The sequence below is a fragment of the Aethalodelphis obliquidens genome, unplaced genomic scaffold (genome assembly GCF_003676395.1).
Source record: "Aethalodelphis obliquidens isolate GAN/ISIS:26980383/991018 unplaced genomic scaffold, ASM367639v1 scaffold7, whole genome shotgun sequence".
In the NCBI taxonomy this organism is placed as follows: domain Eukaryota; kingdom Metazoa; phylum Chordata; class Mammalia; order Artiodactyla; family Delphinidae; genus Aethalodelphis; species Aethalodelphis obliquidens.
In genome coordinates, this window is record NW_020837951.1 from 44,699,741 (window position 1) to 44,719,585 (window position 19,845).

At 40.3% G+C, this 19,845-nt stretch overlaps 1 protein-coding gene across 1 annotated transcript in view; it reads left to right on the forward strand.

The window, feature by feature from the left end:
• Positions 1-19,845, forward strand: part of TRPM6 (transient receptor potential cation channel subfamily M member 6) — a 192,901-nt gene that overhangs the window by 43,105 nt on the left and 129,951 nt on the right. The window contains exon 3 of the mRNA XM_027105679.1: positions 11,375-11,565. Within this exon, the coding sequence (XP_026961480.1) occupies positions 11,533-11,565 (33 nt within the window). The 5' untranslated portion in view covers positions 11,375-11,532. The remainder of the gene's footprint in view (positions 1-11,374; positions 11,566-19,845) is intronic.

Consider the following 19,845-nt stretch of genomic DNA (forward strand, 5'->3'; position numbering starts at 1 on the left):
ATCACCATTCTGGAATAAGTTATACTGAAAACCATGCATGTTAAGGCATGTTCACAGATCATTTTCCATTTCTGCCCAGAGCGTCAAACAGCAGTGTTTAGGCTTCTTAGGTCCTCTCTATGCTGTCCTAGATGGGACTTTAAGTCTATAGATACTTATAAATACTTATGCCATGCCCTTTAAATACGGTCTACAAACCCACATGAAATATTTGTCTTCTAATCTCTCCTTATCTCAGTGATGATTGCATTACTTGCAGTAATCATCTTCTTTTGTAGTTTTTGATTTCCATTATGCTATTACAACTTTGTAGAATATTTATGGGAGCATGATACTAATACATGTGCAATATATTTGATTTCTCCCTGTAGATACAATCATGCTGGCCTAAGCATACTAATGCCATAAAAAGCTAAAATGCTTCAACTTGCTTATTCTTAATGCTTTAAAAAAATGAGAATTCCTCAGTCCCATAAAATAGAGATAATTAGCAATTTGCATCTATTTCTTGATAACTTTGAGAGGTTAATTTGGAACAAATATGATATTTTAGTAAAGGTAAAGTTCCTACTTCAATTTAATGTTTTTGTATAAACATTTCTTGCATGCTGGACCATGTCAATGCTAAGTGAAGCAAAAGTGAGAAAGAAGCAGTTCCTATCTTTACAGGGTGTAAAATCTAGTCAAAACAAAACAAAAATTGATGAAAGCTTTTAAATGAATATCCCTTTTGTCATTGTACCAAAGGAGGTCTGTAATAATCAGAGATACTAAAGTGATTGGAAAGAACCTCCTGGCTGAATGGAAGTGGGGTGTAGGAAGGATGTGGGTGGCATGAGAGGTAGGATGACTATATAAACCTGGGCACTTTTGAGAATAAAAGAGGTGCTACTAATATTTATGTTTATGCAAGAGGCACAATCTTAATCTATCTCAGGCCAACAGGGAGTCATGATGCCCTTCGTTAAAAAAATGGATTTAGGGGCTTCCCTGGTGGCGCAGTGGTTGAGAGTCCGCCTGCCGATGCAGGGGACATGGGTTTGTGCCCCGGTCCGGGAGGACCCCACATGCAGCGGAGTGGCTGGGCCCGTGAGCCACGGCCACTGAGCCTGCGCATCCCGAGCCTGTGCTCCGCAACGGGAGAGGCCACAACGATGAGAGGCCCGTGTACCGCAAAAAAAAAAAAAAAAAAAAAAAAGGATTTAGGAGAACTTCCATGAATATAAATGGTAGGGAAGTGTATTAGTTTGCGAGGGCTGCCACAAAAGGATGGCTTAAACAATGGAAATTTTATTGTCTTGCAGTTTTGGAAGTTAGAAGTCCAAAATCAAGGTGTCAGCAGGGTCAGTTCTTTCTGAAGACTATGAGGGAAAGATCTGTTCCAGACTTCTCTCCGTGGCTGAAGAAGGTTGTCTTTTTCCTGTATCTTCACATCATCTCTCCTCTCTGCATGTCTCTATGTCCAAATTTCCCCTTTTTATAAGGACACTAGTCATATTGGCTTAGAGTCCATCCTAATGACCTCATTTATCTTGATTGCCTCCGTAAAGACCATATCTCCAGATAAGGTCACATTCTGAAGTACTGGGGATTAGTACACTAATATATCTTTGTTTGGTGGGGGGCATGATTTAACTAATAACAGGAAGGATGGTAGAAACTTGACAATAGCACCACAATAGAAGGGATGTTACATCTGGATGGCTAGTGGGCACTGTCTTCTTAGTATACATCATGATCAGGAGGCAATTCTGTTATAGGCTTTAATAAGGTAAGATGGGTGGGGAGAATAAACAGAATGGAGGATGATTAGAGAAATAGAAACTTTTATTTTGGGGAATTATTAGTGTTCCACAATTCCTCTTTCCATTGGGCAATAAAGACTGGACACTGGTGGCAGAGGATGTTCAAGTGGCAGTTGACTAGAGCATGTGGAGCTATGGGATGCCATGTCTGGGAGGTGCCACAAATAGACTGGTCAATTTTTACCACATTAGTTGATAATTCTCTACTATGAGATCTGCCTTTACTTATGAAATTAAAGCTATTTTTTCCTTTCCCCATCTCCACAGGGATTTTGCGATTCACAGAATAATAAATGTGATGAATTCTGAGCTCTGTGGAGGAATGATCTTGAGTTAGTTCAAAGTGGTTATAGTGACAAAGGTTTTTGGCCTTTGGGCATGTTCGTGAAATTGCATATAAAACTGATCACTTATACTTTCAAAATATTGAATACCAGGCAGACAAAAAGTTAGGGAGAGAAATATACATTTTTTTTTGGCTTACATGTTAGTGGCTTAGATATAGGAACATTAGGCCTTTACATGCTTGCAAAATGCAATCTGTGTTCTTGTGTCACTACCGTGAAAGGTCAATGAGAAACTTCATACATTATGATGACACATAGATTCCGTGCTGAAATTCACATAGGATTGTTCTTATTCTTATGTTACGCTTTCTTCATTTATCTTGATCTTCATAAGTATAGATAAAATAGTGGTACACACATTTTCTTGGCAAAGAAGAAGTTGGCATATCACTGTTGTGTGTTCAGTTAAACAGCTGTAGCTAAAACAAGATTATCGTAGACTATGTGGTTAGGAAGCACCAGGCTTTAAAAAAAAAACAAAAAAGAAGCACCAGGTTAGTCAGTGTAATACACAAATCATAAAACATTAAAAGAAAATAAAAATAGCCTTGGTCCTTAACTTGTGGGCTCAAAGGGCCTGGGAAGTGAGTGAAATGCATGTTTTATTAAGTCAGGAAGAATAAATGATCAGTAAAAGTGTAATATTGGAATTTCAGACACACTAATCCTGTAAGTCATTCCAAGATATATAGGATTTTAATTTTAAATTAATTTAAAAATTATTTTCAATATAAGGTCTCATTACAGAATACTTGGAAAAATGAAAAGGAGTCATTTCTTCCTGATTTCTTTCTATATGGTCTTTGACATAGTTGTACTCATACAGTACATACAATGTTCTAGCTCCCTTTTTGGCTTTGCATACTCTTCATTGTTGGCATTTTTTAAGTTATACAATTGCCCATCTGATAACTTACTTAATTACTTCTCAAATAATAGACTTTAACAAATCCTTAAGGTATTATGTTATATAATTTTGATATAAATATCTTATTATGTAAATTTTCATCATATTAGGGTTTTTTGGGCAGGAGATGTGCTCTTTCTGGGTCATAGGGTTATGAGGCCTTTTATGACAGCACTTTGTTCTTAGGTCAGTAAGATAGTCTCCATTTTATCAGAGCCTAAAATTACTAAATAAATTTTGTGGTTGGATTGCAGCAATTCTGAATTTAATATCTAAGCATAATGACCTTGCCTTTTTTTTTAAAGATTTTTTAAAATATATATTTATTTTTATTTATTTATTTATTTTATCTTTGGTTGCATTGGGTCTTCATTGCTGCACGCGGATTTTCTCTAGTTGCAGCGAGTGGGGGCTACTCTTCGTTGTGGTATGCGGGCTTCTTGTTGCGGTGGCTTCACTTGTTGCAGAGCACAGGCTCTAGGTGCGCGGGCTTCAGTAGTTGCGGCACACGGACTCAGTAGTTGTGGCTCTAGAGCTCAGGCTCGGTAGTTGTGGCACGTGGGCTTAGTTGCTCTGCAGCGTGTGGGATCTTCCTGGCCCAGGGCTCGAACCCGTGTCCCCTGCATTGGCAGGAGGATTCTTAACCACTGTGCCACCAGGGAAGTCCGATGATGACCTTGTCTTAAAGAAGTTTGAATTATTATACCTTCAAGGATGTTACAGAAATGCTTGGGCATCTTTTTCTTTTAATTAAAATATTTTTTCTTTTAAAAAAAGTTTGTTTTGTCTGAGCATCTTTATCATCAAGTAAATTACATGCAGTTTGTTTAGAGAAAGATGTAATAGAAAGATCTCATCAGTAATGGAAGTGTGCAGATTGTTTTGCTATGCAGACATGCTACTACACTGAGAGTTGGAAAAAAATAAGACTTTGCCCAGGGTTTATAAATACTTTTACCAAAGTAACATTTAAAAAAAATTAAATAATCACAAAATAAAACCTCACTAGTAAATGAAAGTTGAAATTATTTTGGATAGGAACTCTGACAGGATGAAAACACCATGGGCCCTGGAGTCAGACAAACTGTCTTTGGAATTGCAGCTCTGTCACTCATTCAACCTCTGACTCTGGACAAGTTTTGGCTTTTCAGAAACTCAGATTGTATGAAATGGTGGTTAATAATGTATTAAATAAAAATAAGGCATATATCAAATTGCCTAGTGTACAGTGAGTGCCCATTTATTACTAATTAGTAATATTTCTTCCTTCCTTTATTCATGGCTCACACTGAAAATGTAAAGAATATTTCAGGAGGAAATATATAATTTAAAATACTTAAAAAGGGACTTCCCTGGTGGCGCAGTGGTTAAGAACCTGCCTGCCACTGCAGGGGACACGGGTTCAAGCCCTGGTGCGGGAAGATCCCACATTCCGCGGAGCAACAAAGCCCGTGCACCACAACTACTGAAAGCCTGCGTGCCTAGAACCCGTGCTCCGCAACAAGAGAAGCCACCGCAATGAGAAGCCCGCGCACCGCAATGAAGAGTAGCCCTCACTCACTGCAACTAGAGAAAACCCGTGTGCAGCAACAAAGACCCCAACACAGCCAAAAAATAAATAAAGTTAAATAAATAAATTAATTAAATAAACTACTTAAAAAGACTCTCATTTTAGTTCAAGGGACTCTATAAATGAGTTTTGCAACTTTCTGTGAGGCTGTACTATATTCATTTAAAAATAAAAACTTGGACTTCCCCGGTTGTCCAGTGGTTAAGACTCCATGCTTCCACTGCAGGGTCATGGGTTCGATCCCCGGTGGGGGAAGTTCCGCATGCCACTCTGTGTGGCCAAAATAATCATAAATTTAAAAAAAATAAAAAGTTAAGAAAAATAAAAAAGACAGTATTAGATAAATGAGTCAGGCATGGAGGGTTCAATTAGTTGGTTCCTTCTGGTTAAGTCATTTATTTTTTCTGTCTCTCAGTTTCTCACCTGAAATGGAGAAACACAATTCCTAAGCTACTAGAGTACTTATTCCAAGGATGAACAATTGTGGTTCACATTTTAGGGAGAACATAATAGGTTGAATACTGTTTCCTTTCAAGTAATTTAATCAAGAGAAAAGAACTAAGGGTTAAAAATTTCTTACTAGTAGACATGTCTTGTTGAATAAATATATTCTTTTTTTTTTGCTTGCTCTGGGTCTTAGTTTCAGCAGGCGGGCTCCTTTAGTTGCGGCACACAGGCTCCTTAGTTGTGGCCTGTGAACTCTTAGTTGTGGCATGCATGTGGGATCTAGTTCCTTCACCAGAGATCGAACCCGGGCCCCCTGCATTGGGAGCACAGAGTCTCAACCACTGCGCCACCAGGGAAGTCCCAATAAATATATTCTTAATTCTGATATATACAAGTAATAAAAATCAAGTTCTGGGACTTTCCTGGTGGTCCGGTGGTTAAGACTCCAGGTCCCTATGCCTGGGTTTGGTCCCTTGTCAGGGAACTAGATCCTGCATGATGCAACTGAGAGTTCACATGCTGCGACTAAAAGAGCTGGCATGAGGCAACAAAGATCCAGCGTGCCACAACTAAGACCCGACACAGCCAAATAAATAATTAATAAAACGAAAACGAAAACAAAAAGTTCTGATTCAGACAGTCATCCAACTAAACTTTTAATGAATGCTCATTATGTTCAAGGTGTGAGTACAGAAAACAATGGACTTTTACAGCCACACACATCTGTTTTCAAATTTTTGTTGGCTTCACACCTAATTAGCTGTGAGACTGGTGATATATATATATATTCTTAACATCTTTATTGGAGTATAATTGCTTTACAATGGTGTGTTAGTTTCTGCTTTATAACAAAGTGAATCAGCTATACATATACATACATCCCCATATTGCCTCCCTCTTGCATCTCCCTCCCACCCTCCCTATTCCCACTCCTCTACCGAGCTGATCTCCCTGTGCTGTGCGGCTGCTTCCCACTAGCTATCTATTTTACATTTGATAGTGTATATATGTCCATGCCACTCTCTCACTTCATCTCAGCTTACCCTTCCCCCTCCCCGTGTCTTCAAGTCCATTCTCTACATCTGCGTCTTTGTTCCTGTCCTGCCCCTAGGTTCTTCAGAACCATTTTTTTGGGGGGGGGGGTTCCATATATACGTGTTAGCATACAGTATTTGTTTTTCTCTTTCTGACTTAACTTCACTCTGTATGACAGACTCTAGGTCCATCCACCTCACTACAAATAATTCAATTTTGTTTCTTTTTATGGCTGAGTAATATTCCATTGTATATATGTGCCACATCTTCTTTATCCATTCATCTGTTGATGGACACTTAGGTTGCTTCCATGTCCTGGCTATTGTAAAAAGACCTGCTATGAACATTGTGTTACATGACTCTTTTTGAATTATGGTTTTCTCAGGGTATGTGTCCAGTAGTGGGATTGCTGGGTCATATGGTAGTTCTGTTTTTAGCTTTTTAAGGAAACTCCATACTGTTCTCCATAGTGGCTGTATCAATTTATATTCCCACCAACAGTGCAAGAGGGTTCCCTTTTCTCCACACCCTCTCTGGCATTTGTTGTTTGCAGATTTTTTGATGATGGCCATTCTGACTGGTGTGAGGTGATACCTCATTGTAGTTCTGATTTGCATTTCTCTAGTGATTAGTGATGTTGAGCATCTTTTCATGTGCTTGTTGGCAATCTGTATATCTTCTCTGGAGAAATGTCTATTTAGGTCTTCTGCCCATTTTTGGCTTGAGTGGTTTGTTTTTTTGATCTTGAGCTGCATGAGCTCCCTGTAAATTTTGGAGATTAATCCTTTGTCAGTTGCTTCATTTGCAAAAATGTTCTCCCATTCTGAGGGTTGTCTTTTCGTCTTGTTTATGGTTTCTTTGCTGTGCAAAAGCTTTTAAGTTTCATTAGGTCCCATTTGTTTATTTTTGTTTTTATTTCCATTTCTCTAGGAGGTGGGTCAAAAAGGATCTTGCTGTGATGTATGTCATAGAGTGTTCTGCCTGTGTTTTCCTCTAAGAGTTTTATAGGGTCTGGCCTTACATTTAGGTCTTTAATCCATTTTGAGTTTATTTTTGTGTATGGTGTTAGGGAGTGTTCTAATTTCATTCTTTTACATGTAGCTGTGAGACTGGTGATATTCGCGACGAAGATTTCTGACCTTCAGTGAAACCTCACAGAGATTTCGTGCAGAAAAAATGAGGAAAACAATGAGGAAAGAAACTGAGTTATCTATTGCAGCACAACACGTAACCACCAAATTTAGTGGCTTAAAGTACCATCAGTTCATTATTTCTCATGATTCTGAGGGTTGGCTGGTCTCTCCAAGTGGTCTTTCTTCCAGGATGGTGTTCTCAGGGCAGCGTTACAACAGGGTGAAGGCTGAAGCTGCAGGGCCACTAGAGTCCTATGCTCAGGAACTTGAACCATGTTCACTTTGGCCACATTTTACTGGCCAGAAGTCCAGCTCAGATTAATGGTGTGAAGAAGAGACTGGGCCTCTACATGGGAGGTTATTGCAAAATCACCTTGCAAAGAGATATGCTGCTGGGATGAGAGGGTCAGTAAACCAGTTATAGTATCTGCTGTGCTTGTTTTCAGGAAGCTTCAAATGATGCCATCTGTCAGCGTGCCTGGCATTTTTGTTACAGTCAGTCTTCATCTTCCTCCTTTCCTCTCTTTAAGAATCATTCAAAGTTGCATGTGAAGACACAGTTCTAAAGGAGGCTAGGATCGGTGTCAATGTTCGTAATACACACTTTCAAACAGCACCCATAGCTACCTGAAGCCATCAGTGTAGGCTTGTGTAACAATCTTGTGTGATAAAACTCCCAGTTAAATTTGAATTTCAGATAAGCAACAAATAGTTTTTTAGTATAAGTATGTCTTCTCTTGTTAACAGTTTGGCATATATTCTTCTAGTACTTTCCTGTGAATAATCCAACTTACACATATAAATTTAAAAAAATAGAATCATACTTACTTTTACTAGTTGCTATTTTCCTTTTCCATATCTGTACATTTAGATCTAACTCATTCTTTTAAAAGCTGCATGGTGTTTTATGGTATGCACACACCACAGTTTATTTATTTAAGCACCTGCTAATTAATGGCTGTTTGGATTATTGGCAATCTTTCTTTATTACAAAGGGTGCTACTAGGTATATCCTTATATATATATATATCTTAGTGTATCTCTGAAGTATGAAGTTCTAGGACTGGAATTGTGATGGGAAAGGTTATGCCTTGAATCCAGATGGCTAAAATGCCTTCAAAAAGGATATCATTTTAAACTCTTACCAAAAGTATTTGAGGGTTCCTATTTCTCCCCTTGCCAACCCATGAGTATTTTAATCTTTGCTTATGTGACAGGATAAATGATCCATTTTCATTGCAAATTGGGAGCATACTCCCATAGAAGCACTGAATTAGAAAAACATTTATTCAGTAGGCATAAGGAAATATATTGCTACCTTTCAAAATGAAATTTGATTTGTAGCAGTTTAGGAGAATGAATGGATGGAATTCAAACTCAATACCTTGGGTTTGAATGGGAAGGTCTGAAAACAGAAATAGTCACACAGGAATGGATCGGAGGGCTGGATTTCATCCCTCCTTACTGGCAGTATACCTTTATCTTAAATTAATAACCCATAACTTTAAACTTCCCCCACTTGTGGAATGCCCTCTAGGTTTATCATCCTTTCCATTACCTACTTTAGAATGCCACTGCATTCATTTTGTTTCCTTTATGCTTCTGAAAGTTGTGGTGGCCACCCACAGTGAAAACCATGAACACGAGATAATAATATACCATGATGCATTGGGCAAGAGTTTCCCATGGTACTCTTTCTTCTTGGTGCAAAGAAATAGAGTTGTTTTTTCTGTTTTTTTTTATGCAGTTAGTAATTTCTTTTTTTTAATTTTATTTATTTTTGGCTGCATTGGGTTTTCGTTGCTGCAAGTGGGCTTTCTCTAGTTGCAGCGAGTGCGGCGAGTGGGGGCTACTCTTTGTTGTGGTGCATGGGATTCTCATTGCAATGGCTTCTCTTGTTGTGGAGCACGGGCTCTAGGTGCGGGGGCTTCAGTAGCTGTAGCACGCAGGCTCTAGAGCGCAGGCTCAGTAGTTGTGGCACACAGGCTTAGTTGCTCTGCGGCATGTGGGATCTTTCCGGACCAGCGCTCGAACCCATGTCCTCTGCATTAGCAGGCGGATTCTTAACCACTGCACCACCAGGGAAGTCCCAGAAATAGTTATTTATTGCTCTGTTTTCTCCCCCTGGGCTGTCCAGAGAGGCTGGGAAGTATTACTGTGCAACTCCCCCAACAACCCTCAGCCCTATCCAAATAAATGAAAATGAACCAAAACCAAATCCAAGCTTCTAATGATTTTCTTTAGGAGAAGAGTGCATATATTAGAAACTATTCCTTAGTAGTCTCCGATAACTGGGACTCATCAAGATGTTCACATATAGGGAATTACCTGCTGGTACAGTGGTTAAGACTATGTGCTTTCACTGTGAGGGCATGGGTTCAATCCCTGGTCGGGGAACTAAGACCCTGCAAGCCATGCAACACAGCAAAAACCAAAAGCAAACAAAAAAGATCTTCACATATAAAAAAAATGTTCTCATACCCATTTTTCTCTGCTGAAAAATCAGCTGTTTCCCTCCATTTTGAAATCATTAGGTTGACTTTAAAATAACTTTAGAGTAGTGTCTTAAAACCACGTTAGATCAGGAATAAAACATTTACAATGTTCAGGGTAAAAAATGAAGATCTGATAAAGAAGAAAACATAGGAGAAAAGAATGGGAAGAGGGAGAAAGGGATCAGGGAGGGCAAACAAGTGAGAATTTCTGTTTATGTTGATGAGTCTTACCAATGGTGCCCCAGGTACAGTTTCACTTTTGATTGTCCCTCCTCCCTCTATAAACTCGAACTCCTTGCAGACTGGACAATGCCGTATTCATCTTTGTTTTCCCAGCACCCAGCAGGATGCCTGACAAACAGTCTGTGTTCAGGAAATATTTGTTGACTTGAATTAAACCACACTAGACTACTAATGAACACCCTAAAATTTAAATTTCATTGCTAGCCGCTTGGCAAAGGTATATTTATGGCCAGGAGATTTTTTTACGCAAGCTTTCAAGTTGTGTGAGACGCCTGTGAAAGATACAGATTCCTGGGCCCCACCCCAGACATTCTGATACAGATGGTCTAGGTGGGGTGGGGGCGGCTAGGGAATCTGCACGTTTAACAAATGCCTCAGGTGTTTCTGATACAGCCTGGGAACCAAAGGCAGCTTGCAAACTAGCACACCAGATACCTTAAGCCCTGGAATTGTCCTGATATTTTAGACTCTCTGCCTTGAAGCTTGATCTGAAAAGAATATGTGACCATCCTAACATGTAAATTTACCAAAGAGTTTAAACTGGAAGATGGTAATTACAGTGCACCAACACTCCTAAGAATCTTGAGTTCCAAACGTCTAGTCTTCTTGGTGGGTCTGCAGATTTCTGAGAGTTCCCAGTCTCTAGTGCTGTGACAGACCTAACAGGGGAGATGTATGGAGAAACACCAATCAAGAGGTGCTTACTTGCCTTAGGGGGGCTTCTGAATCTGTTAACTGCTCACAGATCATTAACATTTTGAGGGAGCTGGGTCAAGGAGAATGAGATTCAATGGATTAATAGAAAAACAAACAACAACAAAATGTTAATACATATATGAGATGTTCAAGTTTTCTAACAAAGAAAAATGAAAACCACATAAAGAAATCAGGCTGAAAAAAGTGTCAGCAAATGTGAGCTCACTGGGCAGAAGTCCAGAATGGACTAAAAGGACAGGTGGTCCTAATTTGAAATCAGGGACGAATGGCTAGCATTGTTAATTACAACACTTGTAATAAGTGAGCATCACCTCTGCCAGCATACTGGGATTCACCTGTAGTAACTGACCACAGCCTTAATCAAGACCGACTAGCCAGAGCAGCCCACCGAAAATAACAGAAATCACAAAGCTTTTGATTGTATTTTATGGATTTCAGTATAGCCTCTGAGGAAAGGGGATTTGTTTGCTATCCTTCCCGCTGTGTAGATAAACCCAGGCCCAGAGAGGTCACCTAACACCCAGTAACTCCCAGTTAGTAAACTGCTGGTTGTTAGGTTAAACCTCCTGTGTCCTCCCCGCACCACACTGACTCAACAATAACAGTACAATTAAATACAGGTGTGATGATGATGATGAAAATCGCATTTGACCCTTCCTCTACTCTTTGATCCAGGTAAGGTCGCAATCACCTCCTTTCTACACGGGAGGTAACTGAGGCCAAAAGACAAATCTGTAGGGCTGTAAAAGGCAGCGTGCGGAGGTGGAGCCCCAATCTGACTCCATAAGTCAGAAGCTCAGACAAGGCTTTGGCGGCGGGCCTGCAAGTCCAGGATGACAGCTCGCTCTGCGGAGGAGCGCTTACAGGTATGGTGGGCTACCAGCCGGCGGGGCAAAGCGCCTTAGGCGGTTTACCGGATCTGAGCCCAGGGCCCTGGGTGCTTTAGGTGGGGCCAGCCACAAGATATCTAACTAGGATCTGGCATAGCTGGGATTTACGAAATACCTGCGCTCAAGTCCTGTGGTCTCCACGCGGGTCTGATTAACATATCTGAGGGTTCGGCTACCGTAGGACACTTACTTAAGGGCACGCCCCACAGCCCGGTTGCCGGAGCTGGAATGGGGCCAGCGCGGAGGTGGTATCCGAGCGGAAACCTAACGGGGCGGGGGATTCTGCTTAGGGCGGTGGGGACGCGTCCCGGGAGAGGAGGCAGCTCTGTGGTTCCGCTCTGGGTCGGTGGCGGAAGAGACCGGACGTGGCGTGAGTCGGCTGCGGGTAGGAGAGAAGGCTCGGTCCGGAGCAGAGGGCCACATCTGGGCGGCGGAGACCTAGGGGACGGGACGTCGTCGCGGCTCTCGGTGGCGGCGGCAGAAGTGCCAGGCCGCTATTTGCGCCTCTGCGCGTCCCGGCGCGCAGCGCCCCGGACTCCCGGAGCGATGAGAGTGCAGGTCAAGGTAAACGCCGGCGTCCCAACCACCTTCCCCCACTACCCCCGGCCTCCCCCGCCTCCGCTCCACCCTCTACTTCCAGCTACCAGGACTCGCAGCCTCGAAGCCCTGAGTCCCAAGCGCGATGGGAAGTTCTCGGGAGCTTGGGGAGTTAGGGAGAGGAGTGGAGGCCCTGGTCATGCCTTGGTCTCTTGCAAGGCTGCCAAGCCTCAAACTGCCTGTCACTTAACCTATTTTTTGGACTGGCACACGTGGTGTGTGAATAAGTACCATTTATGGTGCACATTTTATTTCTTGCATTTCGGCATAGTCCGGTTGTTGGTACTTTCTTTGGAGCCAGTTCACCTGAATTAGCCTCTTTGCTCCACCGCTAGCTACGATCTTGAGCAAGTTACTGAACCTCTGTGCTTTGTCTTCCTCATCTGGAAACTGGGGTAATAGTTATAATTTGAACATTAAATGAGATGCTATATATGCAATGCGCTTAGAATAATGCGTAATATATTTAGTGGATTGCAAAAGTTTGGTTGTTATTATTTCATCCAGGCAATAATCCTATGAGATCTAAGTATTACCACCCACCCACTCCCACCCCACCGGTTAACAGGAAAATGAAGCTGAGGGAGAAGAACGGAGTTAGGATTGGAACCCAGGCAAGTGCTTTAAAACACTAAGAATATGGATATCACACACAGGATTTTGAGCATTTTTTCCTAGGGGGAGGGTGGTTCATTATTAACTACCAATGTGGGAATTGAGTTCTTCAATTTCTTTCTCCCTATGTACAAATTTTGGTGTTTCATTTGCTTTGGATTCTTCCATAACTGATAAAGCATTAGATACTCTGGCCTGACACCTGGGTTTGGTGAGAATCTGACTGTTTCTTAGGTATCCCTCACCACCACCACCACGGGGTTGGGGAGTTGAAAATCATTTGAGATGGAACCCAGCGGGAACCTACTTTTTGGGGCCAAAATTGGGGATTAGTACCCTCAGAAAGTATTAGACTTGCTTTAATAGACAAGGGTGTGAATAACATGTTGAGTTGACTGTACCCCAGAGGAGAGGGAAAGACCCAGGCAGAATATTGATGATTTGCCACAAATTTTGGTCTTATCTTGCCCATTTACAATTCTCTATCGTAGCTAAGTTTTTTTGGCGGGACTTCTATGCCAAAACTCAAGCATTTGGTAAATATTGGACCTGAAATATGTCTTGCCTCTTTTTCTTTCACCCTGGGTTTTTTATCATGGGTTTTCCGTATAGGCTGGAAAGCCCAACCATTTTCAGAATGATTCTCTTCACACTTCTGGTAGAATCTTCCAGTATTGGAACTGAAAGTGGCCATCCTACCTGTAACTGTTATTTCTTTGTGTCACATCAGAAATCTACACAGCAACTATTTTCCTGTTTAAAAAAAAAAAAAAAGCATGGTTAGAAGGTATTGTGATGTGGGTCTCAGTTGTGATTTTTCTCTTTTTTACTTCTTAGTTTGACTGAAGTTGTATATACACATAGTTCTGAGACAAATAATTCCATAAGGTTCATTACTAAAAACAGCAGAACCTCTACCATTTTCTTCTTTTCAGAAAGAGCAGTCATGTTCATCTCTTCTGGCTAGTTGGTACTTCTCTGGGTCTCTAAATAATGCTTATATTGCTCCCTCTTGATTTTTCAGGTTTAGTCATCATGTACTGTCTTTCCAGCGTGGAATATGAGTATTTAGCTTTCTTTTGAGTTCCTTCACCTACCACTCACATGCATCCTTCCTGTTCTTTCCATCTATCTTCAGAATATAGCTAACTCATAATTTTTATTTAGGTCAATATTTAGTTCAGTCAACATTACTATGCCTTCCTATCCACTATTAAGAACCGGATTATGTACTACATGATTACTTTCCCTTCCTTACTATTGTTTCCCCCAGAGCTGTCTTTCTGTGTGTGTTTGCAGAATTTTCTATGGAGCTTTCACTAATTTAACCACAGGTTTTTTGCCAGTTGTCTAAATCTTCTCTCAAGATCTTCCAGTGCAACAGCTATTTCAGTCAATTTTATCTTGTTGAATACTGCTCTTTGACCTGCTTTGCCTGTCCAGAATGGTAGCCCTTGATGTTGGATACACAGCTGTTACTTCTCTTTTTACCATCATTTTGGAGATTCCCTTTGCCTCTCTCTTATGCTGGATCCTGTTTCTTATATCCCATGTCTTCTTCTTTCTTGATTATTTCCCATTGTTTTGGTGGAGCCCATTCTTCAGTAGGTCTCTGAGAAAGGGTACATGTAAGGTAAACTGAATCAACATATTCTTTAAAAAAATTTTTTTTAATTTTATATTGGAGTATAGCTGATTAACAATGTTGTGATAGTTTCAGGTGCACAGCAAAGCGACTCAGCCATACATATACATGTATCCATTCTCCCCCAAACTCCACTTGCATCCAGGCTGCCACATAACATTGAGCAGAGTTACCTGTGCTATATGTCATGAGAATGAATCAATGTATTTTATGACATATTATCCTTCCAGATTTTTTTTCCTTAAAAAAGTTCCACTAACAATACAAAGATAAGTTCTTTTGGTAAATAATTAAAACACTACAAACAGAAATTCAAACAGAAAATTCCCTTTCTATCCTTTGTCCTCATTGCCCTTCAATCCAGAGGTAATCAAACCATTGGGTTTGTAGCATATTATTTAGGTATATTATTATATATGTATGTATTTATTGTTTTGATTTGTGCATTTGCTTTTGCATAAAGGGAATTATACTGTTTATTGATATGCAACCTGATTCCTTTAAAAATAGTTCTTGGACATCTTTCCATGTCAATACATATTGATCCTTTCTTGGCTCATATGTTCAGATGAGCTGGATCAATCAAGATCAAGCATATAGCATTTTCTGAGCAATCACTCTTCTAGATTCACTCAGCCAACAAATATTTACTGAGTGTCAACTGTATGCTAAGTCCTGTTCCCAGGACCTGGGAATATACAGTTAACAAAACTTTTATTTTTAGGGTAAAGAGGGATAGTGAGATGGTTCTAGATGATGGAATTGAGCTCAGCTGCAGCTTTAGTTAGCTTGTTTTTCCTCTCCTGGAGTACAAACATCATTCAATCAAGTCTGTCTATCTGTCTGTCTCTTTCTCTGTATAAAATCGTGACCATTACAAATTGAACTCTATAACTTGTGTACCACCAGAGCAACAGAATCATATCCCTGAGATACAGAAATAGATTTTATGAATAAACAAATGTGATATATACATACAATGGAATATTATTCAGCCTTAAAAAGGAAGGAAATCCTGTTACATGCAACATCATGGATAACCCTTGAGGACATTATGCAAAATGAAATGGCTGGTCATGAAAAGACAGATCTTGAATTGTTCTATTTATATGAGGTGTCTAAAGTAGTTCAATGCACAGAAAGAAGTAGAATGGTGGTTGCTAGAGCTTGAGCAGACATGGAAATGAGAAGTTGTTTAATGGGTGTAAAGCTGCATTTTTGCAAGATGAAAAAGTTCTGGAGATTGCACAAAAATAAAAATATAGTTAGTAATACTAAAATGCACACTATAAAATGGCTAAGATAGCAAATTGTACATGATGTGTATTTTACCACAATTTAAAAAAAATAAGAAAAATTTGACACAAATTCCACAGTGGGATATGTCCTATACTTTGAATTCATGATTGAACCTGCTTTCAGCTGGGTTCAGCTTTTGCTTGAAATCATGGTTTTTCCAGGGCTTGGGGAGTGGGCAACAATGCACTGCCCTGGAAACTCTTCTGATGGACTTGGCACCAGAACCTTTAGCATGTCCCCTTGTCGGGGGCAGCCCAATGCTGCTTTTCCTTTTTCCACGAGTGTTGGCATTTCCATATCTCTGGGGAAAAGGTTCCTAAGTTGTTTATAGCACAGATAAACTTTGAGACTATTTCAGAGTTACACAATTGGGAGCAGTGAGAAGTGGTCATTTTGTTTGCCTTAGAGGTTTCATTCTTTCTCAGGCTTTGTAAGCACGTGCCTTTGCAAGAACCTTTTGGTCTGTTTTGATTGGAAAAGATGACTTTTACTCCATGGCACAGACAGGTACCTTCCCTAGCCCTGGTTTTCCTGCATTTTCCCAGCTGGCATTTGCTTTCCAGCCCTGGCCCTGATGTGCAATGATCCTCTGCCATTTGCTGGCTCTGGATCTTGAAGCACTCCAAGATCGGGTAAGGGTCAGATATCCCGGGATTGCAAATGTGCTGAGTTTTGATTGGAGAGATCAGCCTGGTGAATTGGGTTGTTCTTTATTCTTCCACCTCTCCCAGCCATATGTGGGCATCATATGGAATTTCTTTCCAGGCAGACTCAAAGCCCAGTGGGGTGAATGACTATGAACAACCAAAGTTCTCTCCTCACTTAGCCTATTGTGCACTCGGAGCTTCTTGTAAATAGTCATTTTTGACATGAGCAAACCACCTGGCCCAGGGGAAGAACCATTCCTGTTTATTAGGAACTTGCGCTTTCTGTAGCAGGGCTACTGGTAACATTGGAGAATATACGCTCTTGGGAGTCTTTCCCTGTCCTGAGAGTTTAACATTCTCTTTATCTTCCTTGGGCTATGGGCCAGGAGGACGGCTCAGGTTGCCCACACAAACCAGAGACATTTAAGTCCAGGCAAAATTTGTTTGTGATTAGAAGATCAAGAGCCTGAAAATCATATGCCATTTTGGAATGCCTAGCAAGTTCTTTCCTTTCTCACTAATTTCCTTCAGTTGCTGCCGAAAAAGGAACAGGATATGGTAATTGTAGAGTCTCTAGAAATATCAGCAGGGAGGCCAGAAGACTAATGAAAGAAACCAAGAGTCAGAAAAAGTAGTTTTACCGCTGATTGCGGCACTCTTCTGGCCTCGGGCAAGTTAGGTCGGTTTCCTTATCTATAAAGCAAATGGCCACTATTTGCCTGCCACTTCTTTCTAAGGTCTCTGAATGTGCTTTGAGTTAGAGATTCCTTTGACAATCTGATAAAAGCAATAGATAATCGACTCAAAAACTCAAAGTAGAGTGGAAACCTGACCTGCTGGGCACTCAGGCTTACTGGCCAGTGTAAGCTCTGTCTAAAAATGGCTGCCCACCCTTGGCCTTAGCAGATTGTTGCAAAGTTGGAATGCAAGCCTAGTATTGCCAGATTCTGGTTATTTATTTATTTTTAAATTAAATTTTATTTTTTTAACTTTCCTTGTTGAGGAAAATGCAGATGTATAGATTCTTTCTTGAATGTGAAACCCCTGGGTTTTTACATTTTACTAGTTGCTTCAAAGATTTTTGAAAACACCTTTATGGACTGAACAAAACACATTTGTGGCCTGCTTTCTGCCTGTGGGCAGAAGTATATCTGTATTTTGTTTTCTACTATGGTTAAACCCAAATTATTTATAGGTTTATTTTGGGGCTTTTCTCTCTTTCTGTCTGTGCCACTCCCTCCTTAAAAATTTTTTAGCGGATTTATTGAGATATATTCACATATCATATAATTTACACACTTAAAGTATACAATTTAATGACTTTATTATCTTCACAGAGTTGTGCATTCTTCACCACGGTCAATTTTAGAACATACTCATCATCCCTCACACTCCTTAGCTGTTAATCCCTAATCCCTCCATCTCCACTAGCCCTAGGCAACCACTGATGTACTTTCTGCCTCTGTAGATTTGCCTATTCTGGGCATTTTATATAAATAGACTCATACAATACGTATGCCTTTGTGACTGATTTCTTTCACTTAGCATAACATTTTCAAGTACTGGTATGTGTCATAGCATGTATCAGTACTTCATTCCTTTGTATTGCTGAATAATATTCCATTGTGTGGGTGCCTCACATGTTATTTGTCCATTCATCAGTTGATGGACATTTTTGTTGTTTTTGCTTCTTTGTCTATACTGCTATGAACATTTGTGTACAGGTTTTTGTGTGGACATATGTTTTCATTTCTCTTGGGTAGACACCTAGAAATGGACTTGCTGGATCATATGGTAATTCCATGTTTAGCCTTTTGAGGGACCTCCAGACTGTTTTCCACAGCAGCTGCACCATTTAAATTCCCACCAGCAATCTATGAGAGTTCCAGTTTCTCCCCATCCTAGCCAATACTTTGTATTGTCTGAACTTTTGATTATAGCCATCCTAGTAGGTGTGAAGAGGTATCTCATTGTGGCTTAGATTCGCATCTAAATGATTAATGACTAGTGATGTTGAGAATCTTTTCCTGTGTTCACTGGTCATTTGTATACCTTCTTTGGAGAAGAGTGTATTCAGACCCTTAGTGTGGCACTTGTTTTTGATCCAGCTCTTGAGATTTTCTTATGAGAAATGCCCATCTTCATATCCACACAAAAGTTGTTATACAGTTTCTAGGGATTCCTGACCCTCTTGATATCTCTCTATGGGTCTAAGGATACCCACAGAGGATGTGGTATAAAGTGGAGATTTTTCTGGGCACTTCATATACTTGATTTCACTCATTATTATCTATTAAGGACCTCATGGGATTTGTATGAGGATCAGATGTTCAGGAATGTGATTTGTAAACCCTAAAACACTATTCAGCTTCAAGGATTAATACAGGTGCAAATTCTGGGGGTAAATGATGGTGAAATGAAGTTGTTAAGGGCATGAACTTGAATCTGACTGCCTGTGTTTGAATCCTAGTGTTATTTTTATGAGCTGTTGTGTTCTTGGGAAAATTACCCAACCTCTCTGACTCCGTGTCCTCATTTGTAAAACGGAGATAATAACTGCACCTACTTCCCACATGCTCTTGGGCAGAGTTAATATAAACAATGTGCTTTGCGTTGGGCAGGTGGGTACATAGAAAGTGCTAAATGAATTCTTAAGTTGCTACTGTAGACTAAATGTTTGTGCCCCCCAAAAGTTCATATGTTGAAGTTCCAATCTACAATGTGATGTTATTTGGAGGTGAAACCTTTGGAAGGTAATTAGGTCTTGAGAGAGGAGCCCTCATGAATGGGATTAGTGTCCTTATAAGAAGAAATACAAGAGAGATGAGTGCTCTCTGCTATGTGGAGATACAGTAAGAAGGTGGCCTTTGTAAACCAGGAAGAGGGTTCTCACCAGAACTCAACCATGAGGGCACCCTGATCTTGGACTTCCAGCCTCTAAAACGTTGAGAAATAAATGTTTGTGGTATAAGCCACCCAGCCAATGGTATTCTGTTACAGTAACCCACCTGACTAAGCTACCCACTAGTTATATTATCTTATAGAACAGAACAGGTTATTAGCTTATAGTGGAGCAGGTTGGTCTTTGCATATGAAAACAGCTTTCATCTTTCTGGAAAAAACAGTTTTCCTCTACTGATCTTTGAAAGAGCCAAGAGTTTTTTTGTAAAATGAATCTGTAATCTTAGGAAAGAGAATTTTCCTTCCAGAAGGATTTAAGTCCAGAGGGTACTTTAGAGATCCTTAGCCTGGATCAGTTAATCCTGTCTAACCTTTGTCACCACTGTTAGTGTCTGCTTTAAAGTGATTTAAAACAAACAAAAAACAAACCCCCCAATCTTTGTCCTTATCTGGCCTAGAGAAACTCAGGTTCCAAGTAGGCAGTTTTGCTCTGTGATCAGGTCAAGTGAGTAGATATTGTTGGATTAAAACAAAGAGGGTTCAAAGTCTTAA